Consider the following 11,539-nt stretch of genomic DNA (forward strand, 5'->3'; position numbering starts at 1 on the left):
TATAATGTCATTTTTATTATAAAGTAAATTTAACATATTATATGAATATATATTGTAAAATTAAATCTATAAATTAACGTAATTTGATATAATATATTAGATTGTAAAATTATTTTTATTATAAAATAGATTTATCTTATGAAGATTATAAGATCTCTTTGCATATATTTATATATTTTTTTTATAATTTTTTTTTTTTTTTTTTTGTATTTGTAATACTTCTTGTATAAAGAAAAAATGAGTAAAAACTATAAAAAGAAAAACGCCACCAATAAATCATTATAAATATGTATTTGATTTTTGAGTTTCATATTTATTTTTCATGATTTACGCTTGCGTCTTAAATTTCTTGCTTAAATGTAAAATTAGTATTCATTTCAATAAATTAATGTCTAAATTTTTAATTTTCATAAAATTAATATCTGCTATTAATCTTTCGTTAAAAAGTGATGCTACAGTCCACCTGCTATTAAAAATATTTATATAAAAATAATTAAAAAAAAATACATATAAAAAAATACTAGAACCCACCTGGAGCTCCCAGCGGGCATCTAGCATTTCCCTTCGTTAAAAGATTATTAGAAAATTGCGACGTATTAGAATGTCAGATGTGTCAGTCAGGTGTTAAATCAGTTTGACTATGAAGTTAGCTTAATGTTTAAGAACTGGGCACACAGCGTGCACAAGACCACACATGTGTTATCCTACACCCGCAGAGTAGAGCCGTGAGCCGTAAATGGAGAAAGATGATCACGACGCGATTAACACGGACATTTAGTAAACCAGATTGGCGGCAGGAGTTACTGGACCGCATTGAACGCCTTGTGACTTCCGAGTCAGCGACTCCAGCGTCGCACTCCTACTGACTACTGTTGAATGTGAACATTCCCTCCAGCCACCGCGTAAACAAACTGCCGAAGAGACAGACGTAGAGGTTCCCCAACCCAATTCAAAAAGGAAAATATTTGTAAAGATATAGATCAGATTGTAAAGATATTTGTGGGTTTACTGATCCTTGTGTCGGTAACAGTTCTCATTCAAAAAAGCCAATTCCCTTTCCCTTCCATTCCAGTAGAGAGAATTCGGAACCTGCTGCTTTAGTTGCGTAAAAGGCGAAAAGCGAATCGTTTATCGAGTAACTTCGAGATTCTCTGATTGCTTTTTTTTTTTTTTTTCGTCTTATGGATGGTATTGCGTGATTCCAATTTGGTTGTCTCGGTCGAATCTTCAACTTTTCGTTCTATTTATTGGTCCGAAGCGCAAGCACATAACCCACGCTTCGATTGCAACCTCGAGATTTGTGTCTGTGGCTACCATTATATACTCAAACTCAAGTTTTTCAATTCTTTCTTGTTGATTTTTCTTTGTTAAAATGCCTGCTAGATCTTACTGCATGGCTAACCTATTTGGGTTTCAGTTTGTAACTATTGCATAAGCATTGGTTCTTATATGATTCGGAAACATGTAAAGAATTACGCTTCTTTAGCCATGTCCCAGGGTAACTCTTCATGTGACATGTCTCTTAGCAGAATTGTCAGTTTATAAATTGTAGCAGCATCTACAAGTCAAATATGCTTTAAGTTTTTTGTTTTCCGCAGTCGGATTCCTGCCATTCTATCTGTTTTGAGGAAATGAGCACCAGGGTGAGGAAAGGGAAGTGTTAACATTGATTAGATGTGTTGCGCATGGCATCGTTTCTCCTCTCTCATTTGAATATCAAATGGGTCTCTAATGTTTCTCTCGATGCCTATGTATAAGTCGAACAGTAGCCTTAAGTTGTGAGTTTGATGTGGATGCAGGAGATCTGTTGGTGCTTTATATTGTGGGATCCGGCATCAACGTTTGGAAGACTGCCACCTGATTATTATGAGTTACCTGAGCAACGTATGAATCCTGCTTTTCATCTGGCTCTTTTACTTGGTTAATAAAATTGAGGGCCGGGCGGCTTTGTTTGCCCCAGCTTTGCGAATCGCATCCCCGCGCAACGACATTGTTTTTGCGCCCCTTACCGTTCTCGCTCAGTGTTTGCAACGGCTGGGGAGGCAGATTTTTTTAAACAAATTGTCTCTTCATACATGAATACTTTTCAATGAAGTTTTTTAACTTGCTTTTTGCTTTTCTTTGTCTAACCTTATCGTTGGTTAATTGCAGGATTTTGATGAAAGTAATGGGCAGAATGATCTGGGTATGCCTCTTTTTACCTTTGGAAATGCATTTCATTCTTTGGTATCTTACTAATGAGAACATTGGTGGAATTAAAATGGCTGTAAGTCATGAATTGAAATAAAATATGCTTTCTCCCATTAAGGATGGAATCTAGTATCTTAATATATCAATGCCTGCAACCTGTACCTCTGAGGTGACATAGTTCAGCCTTGTCAATTGTTTTGTGTTTCGCTTGCATGGTTATGGTTAGAAAATGTGGTTAGATATAGAATGATATGAACATAATGATTTTGAGTAAGGTAAATTAAATATTAATTAGATGATGAGAGCTATACAATTCTGCTATTTTTGTGTGATGATACACATACTCATATAAATGGAAAGCAAAGCCTTTCAAAAAATATATATATATATATATAAATGGAAAGCAAAGAAAATAAATAAATTAAAGTGGAATTATCGTTTCAGGAAATGACAACTAAAATGTTTGAATCATGAACGAAATGGGAGATAGAAAATATAATGTTGACTTTCAATGGCCACACAAGAAATTAATAGGATAATTATAAACTTCTATAAAATCAAGCTCAGAAAAGGGACTTGACTGCAGTTTTCAAAATCTTTAACTTGATTGCATCTTTTTTAACACCAGGGACCAAATTAGAGCCTCATATTTTTTTTTCCAGATTAAAAGAGGCATGCCCTATTTTTTATTAATGAAATAAACACAAGCCATAATCTGTAAGATTAACTGTTATTTTTTAAAATAGGGTTGGTTTGTAAAGGAAAAGACATGGACATTTCTTTTTTTGATAAGTAATCGATATTATATAAATAGAGATAGGCAATAACCCAAGTACACAAGTGATATACAAGAGATAAGACCTATCTAGGTCGACATAAGGGAAACTAGAAAGTCATGAAAATTCAGGCCATTAAAATCTAAAGCAATGGCCCATAGACATAAAGTACGGAAAAATAGAGCTCTAAGTTCCTCCAAAGACCGCTCCTTGTTTTCGAATGTCCGATCATTGCGTTCTTGCCAGATACACCACATAATACAGATCGGGATCATTTTCCACACCTCCTTGATTTGTTGAGCTCCTCTTGGAAGTGTCCAACTGGCTAGTAGATCTACCACAGTGGCCGGCATAACAAAAGATAACTCTATCCGACTAAAGACTTCCACCCATAAGGCTCTAGTTGTCTCGCAGTGTAGCAAGAGGTGTTCCACTGACTCACCAGATCTCTTGCACATGCAACACCAGTCTAGTATAACTATCCGGCGTTTCCTCAGATTGTCGGTAGTCAGAATCTTCCCCAACGCTGCTGTCCATGTAAAGAAGATCGCTTTCGGGGGCGCCTTATTTCGCCAAAGCCTCCTCCATGGGAATGAATTATTTACGGCTCGGGAAAGGGACTTATAATAGGAACGAACTGAGAAGATGCCCTTACCCGCAGGAGTCCACCACAACCTATCAGCTTGTTGTCTGTTTGGCTTCACAGAATAAACCAGGCTGAAAAAAGCCTCAAAGATGTCCACTTCCCAGTCTTGTGCCGCTCTACTAAACGTGATGTTCCACTGCACTTGGTCTCCTGATAGTAACGTAAGATCCTCAACTGAAGCTTCCTGGTTGCGTGCCACTCGGAAAACTGCTGGAAATGCATCCTTTAGAGCCTCATTCCCACACCAGGTGTCCCTCCAGAACTTAATACAAGAACCCCTCCCCAACACCAATTTAACATGACTACTAAAATCCCCCCATCCACGCCTAATATGTTTCCAAACTCCAACACCACTGGCCCCATTTACCTCTTCAGTGCACCAACCCCCCCATAGACTTCCATATTTACAATCAATTACCAGTTTCCATAAGGCTTCTGTCTCCGTGTTATACCTCCATAGCCACTTTCCAAGTAGAGCCCGATTGAATGTTCTTAGATTTTTTATACCCAAACCACCTGATGAGATTGAATGTTCTTAAATCATGGTTTTGGATTCATTTGCAGGTGCAGTCATACGCAATGGAAGGGAAATTCTTTTCCAGGTAAATTTGACAAGGATGTTGTCTAGGCTTCGTTTGGATACTTTAGAATATCTCAGTATATCTATGAATAGTAGTGAAATGATTTGTGAATAGTAGTGAAATGATTTGAATTAAGATGTTTATTGGGTTTTGGGAAAGGAGAGAGAAAATGTTGAATAAAAATATTATAAAATTAAAATATTGTTTAAATATTATTTTTAAATATGATTTTTGTTTTGAAATTTGAAAAAGTTGTATTGTTTTTTGTATTTTGTTTGAAGGTTTGGGAAAGTTGTAATGATTAGATGAAAGAGTTGAAGATTTGAAATTGAAATGTGTTTTGTGTTTAAGTAATGTTTGGGAATGAAACGTTTGAGAATATTTGAGTATACCTGAGAATACTCTTGTACACAAACAATGTAACCATAGAACTAAAAGACATAGCAGGGACCATTATTGTCACTCTATATTCTACACATAAAATCTGTCATCTGTATGTAACAGAACAAATTAGGATTAATTCCTTTTCCCTCCACAAACTACCACACACATCATTAACAAGTATCATTTTACGTGCAAGTGGCAATAAGGTGGTAGTTCATGAGGGAAAAAGGGAATTAAGCCAACAATTTAATTTATCCAAATAGGAATTTTCATGTATCTAATACTGAAGCTTTTGTAGCTTTATTCTGAAACATGCTAGGCTTTGGTTACATTCAATCGCATTTTAACGGATCTAAGTATTTGAATGCTTGAACTTGCTATGAACATTGAAGCACATAGATGATGACATGATTAAAAATGCTCGACAGGCTTTTAACTGGGAGTCTAATAAAAAACATGATTGGTGGAGAAATTTGGAAAGCAAAGTTCCTGATATGGCAAAATCTGGATTTACTTCAGCATGGTTGCCACCAGCAAGTCATTCCATCGCACCTGAAGGTTGGAGGCCTCAATTCATTAAACATCCAAAAATCACATGTTGTCTTTTTAGCAGATACTTGACTAATTTACTGTTTTTGTTGTCATTTTCCTCTCAATTACAGGTTACCTTCCACAGAACCTTTATTCCCTCAATTCTGCATATGGTTCGGAGCACCTTTTGAAAACTTTACTTCAAAAAATGAAGCAATACAAAGTTAGAGCAATGGCTGACATTGTAATCAATCATCGCATTGGTACTACCCAAGGGCATGGGGGAATGTATAACCGCTATGATGGAATTCCTTTAGCATGGGATGAACATGCTGTCACGTCTTGTACTGGTGGATTGGTAAAGATAATTATTGTAGCTAAATCTTTCCTATTAAACAAAACTTATTGCAGCTAAATCTTTACAATTGGCATGATGGGTACTATTTTTGTAATGTATCTGTACTGTCATGTTCCAGGGTAATCGAAGCACTGGAGACAATTTCCCTGGAGTTCCAAATATTGATCATTGCCAAGAATTTGTTCGAAAAGATATTACTGAATGGCTCCAGTGGCTACGCAAGAGTGTTGGCTTTCAGGATTTTCGTTTTGATTTTGCAAGAGGGTAATGTTCATACATTCCGAAAACAATTTTGCTTTAATTGGATTTACTCGGCTCATTCTTCATGTCTCTGTAATGCATTGATTTAGCTATTCAGCAAAATATGTGAAAGAATATATTGAAGGAGCTAAGCCAATGTTTTCTGTTGGGGAGTACTGGGATTCTTGCAACTACAATGATCAAGGCTTGGACTATAACCAAGGTATTCTACTTCATTTATGTTTTTCAGGGACCAGAAATTGGTTTTAAAAATTGTGGAATGAATAATGAGAAAAATAGAAAATAATAAAGCGACTCTTGATGTTGACTGCATAACCAAGATGTTTCTTGTAGTATTTTATATATGTTTTGCAGGATAGACGTACTAGTTATTTTTGGCTTTGGAGTCTGATAACTTGTAGACATGAAGTTATCTTGATTTGCACTATTTTATCATATTGGATATCATATTCTCTTGATGCTCTTCTTTTAACATATATTTTCTGATGTATGTCTGAAGCACTTCAGGTAAAGGCACACATTCCTCACATAATTGGTCATTTGAGCATTGTTGCTTCCTATGAAGTTTTCTTTTATTTCCTGTTAAAATGCATCCCTGTTGGGCAAGGATGGTTATTCCCAGTCCTTTTAAGTTTTATTCTCGAGTTTTGTCTGGGTACAGGAGCTTATTTGCTAGAGTAGTGAGTTAGCTTTTTAAGAGATGTGAGGAATACTGGATGGTATCATGCAAGATATGCAGTTATAGAGAATGCTATGCTATATCAAACCCTTCTAGAAGACGGGGTTGATGATAACAGATCCTTTTCCAGAACTTTTTTTTTGTCTTTTCATAAATGTTTCTCCTACGTATATGGAATGGATAGAATGAAGGCAGAATATAGAAATCAGCTCCTCCTTTCGCTATTTCTTTCTCCATAACAACTGTGTGGTATTGGAGCAAGGACATTAGTCCTTTCCTTGTTCTGGTAGCCTTCTTCATGTCTTATTCCTTTTTGTCGATCTTTTCTGTTTTCTTCTATTTCTCCATTCCTTATTTCTTTGCATCTGGTTGCTGTTTTTAGTGGTAGCTTCCAACATTAGGATGTTGTGGATGGGTGTATGCAGATGGCTTGGTATGTTGTCATCTCCATTACCATCATATCATTGTTTAAACTCTGGTAGAGGAGCAACAGACAAGTAAATGGCTGACATGGTTACTGATTTCAGGACATGAGAGGTTACCCAGGGTGTTGAGTTTTTGGTTGGTTGGAGTTTTCTGTGGCCCTTCCTAGTCGATTCATGGCAATTAATAGTGGTTCTCGGTGGTTGTATGCTGGTTGGTTTTCTGATCGTAGAGTTTTCTGTTGCTGTTGCTCTATTGGATATTGGTAGCCCTAGTGTCTGCTGAAGTGGTCATCCTCGATGTTATCTGGGAAGTTTTCGGCCAGTTCATGGTGGCTTGCGGTGGCCTCCAGTGAAGAGTGTTGCCTTGCCTCATTGGTTGCTCGTTGGGTGTATCTGATGGTGTCTTCAGTGCCAATGGTATTTGTTGGTGTTGGCATTGGAGTTGTCGATTAATTTTTGAGCTTTGCCGGTGAAGCCTCTTGCCAGAGCTGACAGGGAAGACCCCTGTTGGGAACAGTGATTTGGTTCAGTAGTTGTTGATTGAATGACTATTTCTCAATCGGTTTGGGCACAAGAGTTTATTAATCACTTTGGCAAGGCTCGCTTCTTTCAGTGTCATGGCCCAGATTTGTTCAGATCCAGCTCAGTTCATTTGGTCCAGAATCTCCAGATGCAACTTGGTCACGAACTAGATTGGTTTGGACCCAGCCTAGTTCATTTGGTGGTCCAGCTCGATTCTCAACCCATGCCATTTATCTAAATCCGAACGATATTAGGATCCTATATTTGGAATTAGATCCACCCCGGGTATTGTACCTGAAAGTGTAGTTGCTCAGTTGAGTGTAGAAGCAGGCACAGATCGATGGCTTATACCGCTGGTGAGTTGACTTTATTGCAGCACTTTCTTCAAGAGCTAAGCTTCTGAAACCTACTTCTATTCAACTCTGTTGTGGTAACCAATCGGCTATACATATTGCTTCCAATCCTGTGTTCCACCAGAAGGCCAAACATATTGAAGTAGACTACCATTTTGTACGAGGCAGGATACTATAGTGTAGACATAGCTACACCATTTTTTATGTTTGCAGAACAACTTGTAGACTTTACAAAGTCATTATGTAGGAGTAAGTTTGAGTGTTTCCTTTCCAAGCTGGGCTTATATGACATAAATGCTCCAGCTTTAGGGGGGAGTGTTAGAGAATGCTATGCTTTATAGTACACCCTTTTAGAAGATAGGGTTGATGAAGTGTCCCTATGAGCTGTCTCTTGCCTGAATATTCCTTTGTTTCTCTGTTAATGTTTCTCCTACATATATGGGATGGAATGAGAGCTGAATATAGAAATCCGCTCCTCCATTCACTATTCTTTCTCCATAACAACTAACACAGGTTTGAAAGTTCAATATTAATTTACAAATACTAGCTTGTCCATATTGAAAGCGTGAACTTGGCTTCATTTGCTGGCCAAGAAATGCGATGTTGATATTGTAATTTCATCGGTCAATATCATATGCTGTCTTATATTAAACCTCGTCTTCTACAATGTCAACAAACCCCCCCCCCCCAAAAATCCCCAAGTGTGTACCTCCCTTTTTTAAATGATGAAAAATTTTTGGTCCTGTGCTTGGGGACACTTCCGATTTTTCTATCCATTTGTAAACTCTTCTGCAGATAGCCATAGACAGCGGATAGTCAACTGGATCAATGGCACAGGACAACTTTCAACTGCATTTGACTTCACAACAAAGGGAATTCTTCAGGTATTCCAAATTGTTATGTATCCGAAATTATGCTGTCATAGGATTAGGGTATTGGGGTTTTTAAATTTATCCATTCAATATGTTAGTTAAGTTGATTAGTTAAGTTACTACAAGAACTTCAATTTCCATTGAGGTCTTAGCACTCTCATTGGATTAGCTAAAAGCTAAATCCATCGAGTATTTAGCTATTAGAGAACAAAATATGCTCACAATGGATTAGCTAAATTCTAAATATTTGGAATTTAGCTACAGTGACTTTCAAAAGTTTTTCCAAATTTGAAAGTTACTATAAATACATCAAATACATATTTTATTATTTATTTATCTCTCCCTTTTTTTCTATCACATATTTTATCATAATTAGTATATTAATTCGAGTTAGTGATATATTAATTTAATAAGAATATGATTATTAATTAATATATAATAGGTAGAGTAGTAAAATATGATAAAATAAAATAAATTAATAGTTAAAAAAATTAAATATTTTTGAAATTATTAGTTATTCGTTACTATATAATGAATAAATGTATAATCTAATGTGGAGATTTGATATGAATAACCAAAACCAAATTCATCTTATATTATTTTATTGTTATATAATAAAAAAATAGTTATTCCAATGTGGATATTTATGTGAATGGAATAGCCAAAAGTCAAATTTCTCTTACATTCATAAAAAATGTTCTTTAACTTTGGTTAATCCAATGAGAGTGCTCTAAGCATTTCCATTAGAAACAAAATTATTTATGTATTTCTTTGTAGGAAGCTGTTAAGGGACAATTCTGGCGACTTCGTGATGCTCAAGGGAAACCACCGGGTGTTATGGGATTTTGGCCTTCAAGAGCTGTCACATTCTTAGATAACCATGATACAGGCTCAACCCAGGTACCTGATGTTCTTTTTCTATTGTTGCAAGAGGGCTGAGATTGTTCTTAGATCATTGTAGGAGGTTATTGCACTTGCTTCTTGTGCTCGGTGCTCAGGCACACATGGAGACTATTTTTTTAACGCATGAAATTGCGGCAAGTAGGCATCTCCTGCTGTGTGTTGTGCGTCTTTCTGATGACATCATATCTTTTATTCTTTTGCTTTCTGTCAAATTATTCTAGTGTAAACAAAATTTGATACATGCCACCAATCCCTGGATATAAAGTTTAGGTGGCCTGTGCTAAAGGTTGGTATGAGTAACTTGAATCCAGAGTGTACACTGGACAGGTTCTGTTTGGTCCATAGAATAGCTTACCCACATAATGTCGTGATTAAAATTTTGTTAGGTTGACAGTGCCACTCACCTTTGTGGACTCGTTCCAACTCCGACATTACTGGCCTAATGTATAGATTTTTCAGTTGTCATGTTTATTGTATCAGTTTTAGTAGTTTTAGAAAGTAATCTTGTGTTTCACTAATAGAGACTATGAATATTGAATACACTCAACATGATCATTTCATTCTTGCAGGCTCATTGGCCCTTTCCTTCAAATCACATTATGGAGGTAAGTGAACTGGTTGTATCCACGTAATATATCTGCTTAAGTTCAATTCTTGGGGTCCCAGGGTTGGTTTGTATAAATTTTGATCCTAACAAGAAAATAACTTATTAATTTAATCATCCAAGTTTTTAACTAATCTAATAGAGCAAGGTAATAACTTTTGATCATCCATGTCACCAGTCTCCTATTTTCTGTGTCTATCGATACCAATATTTGCTTAGGTGCATAAATATTCCTTTAGAGAATATTTTAGCCACAGACAGATTTCACAAAATTAAATTCACAAATTGACGTGGTTTGATATGGTATGTTAAATTGTAAAGTTACTTTTATTATAAAGTAGATCTAACGTATTATTTTCTGCAGGGATATGCATACATTCTCACGCATCCAGGGATACCAACAGTGTTTTATGACCATTTTTACGATTGGGGTGATTCGACTCGTGACCAAATCACGAAACTGGTACGTTACCAACGATTTTCACTTGTCGAGTTGTTCTGTTTGAGCAAAAATTATCCATAGTTAAGCTTCTCGAATATGATGTCTCCAGATGGACATTCGAAGGCGTCAGGACATTCACAGCCGTTCATCTATTACAATTCTGGAGGCACAGCCAAATCTCTACTCTGCAATGATTGGGGAGAAAGTGTGCATGAAGATTGGTGATGGATCCTGGTGTCCAGCTGGCAGGGAATGGACACTGGCAGCTAGTGGCCATAGATATGCAGCATGGCAGAAGTAAGGTTTTTCAGCTATTTTATTCCCTAGGCATGTGCATGTCTATTTTTGGGCTGGAGGCCTGAGGCTGAGCTTTGGTTTTTCCCAGCCAGCCATGGTGTACATAGTGTATCAATAAAAGCCCTCCAATGTCCAAGTTTGATATGGGAACCGAACCGTTGAACAGTTTTTCATTTCCCTTCTCAAGTGCTTACTAATATATATATACTAATAATGCTACTTTGTCTCCTCTCATTTTTTTAATTGTGGGTCTTTTTTTTTTCAAAACAAAAATTCTATGTGTAATTATTTTTACATATTTCTTGCGCAATCTATTAATGTGATTAGTTTCTTCATTTTTTTAATATAAAATAATTATTTTGATCGATCACATCAATAGAATGCTTAAAGAATACATAAAAGTGACTGAATATATTATAACTATTTTCATAATACTTTAAGAAATTTACTCTCTCTGAACTTTGACTTTTGCATATTTCTCGTGTAATCTACTAATGTGATTAGTTATATCATTTTTTTAATATAAAATAGTTGTTTTGGTCAATCACATCAATAAAATGATTAAAGAATACATGAAAATGACTGAATATATTATAACTATTTCCAAAATACTTTAAGAAATTTACACTCTCTGAACTTGACTTTATACAACATTATGTTGCTTGCTCTGGAATTAGCTACATCATGGATAATTACTGAGACATATTCCTAGTCC

General features: G+C 36.0%; 1 protein-coding gene across 3 annotated transcripts; it reads left to right on the forward strand.

Annotated features, from left to right (window-relative positions):
* Positions 1 to 766: 766 nt before the first annotated feature.
* Positions 767 to 11,061, forward strand: LOC108991050 (probable alpha-amylase 2). 3 transcript variants are annotated; one of them, XM_035693181.1, is made up of 13 exons: positions 767 to 1,135; positions 1,800 to 1,884; positions 2,152 to 2,185; positions 4,177 to 4,214; positions 5,006 to 5,135; positions 5,240 to 5,466; positions 5,585 to 5,730; positions 5,817 to 5,929; positions 8,502 to 8,590; positions 9,356 to 9,478; positions 10,051 to 10,086; positions 10,450 to 10,548; positions 10,637 to 11,061. In XM_035693181.1, exons 2-13 carry the CDS (start codon positions 1,867 to 1,869, stop codon positions 10,826 to 10,828), a joined length of 1,245 nt encoding a protein of 414 aa, XP_035549074.1. In that variant the 5' UTR covers positions 767 to 1,135; positions 1,800 to 1,866; the 3' UTR covers positions 10,829 to 11,061. The 3 variants fall into 3 exon arrangements, with proteins under 3 accessions (XP_035549074.1, XP_035549076.1, XP_035549075.1); XM_035693183.1 differs by having other exon boundaries at positions 803 to 1,135; positions 4,183 to 4,214; positions 10,637 to 11,058; XM_035693182.1 differs by lacking the exon at positions 767 to 1,135 and adding an exon at positions 1,204 to 1,302 and having other exon boundaries at positions 10,637 to 11,058.
* Positions 11,062 to 11,539: the final 478 nt, after the last annotated feature.

The sequence above is a fragment of the Juglans regia genome, chromosome 8 (genome assembly GCF_001411555.2).
Source record: "Juglans regia cultivar Chandler chromosome 8, Walnut 2.0, whole genome shotgun sequence".
Lineage (NCBI taxonomy): Eukaryota > Viridiplantae > Streptophyta > Magnoliopsida > Fagales > Juglandaceae > Juglans > Juglans regia.

Excerpts from the sequence above, each read along its gene's own strand:
- LOC108991050 (XM_035693181.1), top strand. Across the intron at positions 4,215-5,005 it reads GAAGGGAAATTCTTTTCCAG|GCTTTTAACTGGGAGTCTAA; the intron begins GTAAATTTGACA and ends AATGCTCGACAG. Across the intron at positions 5,930-8,501 it reads AGGCTTGGACTATAACCAAG|ATAGCCATAGACAGCGGATA; the intron begins GTATTCTACTTC and ends ACTCTTCTGCAG.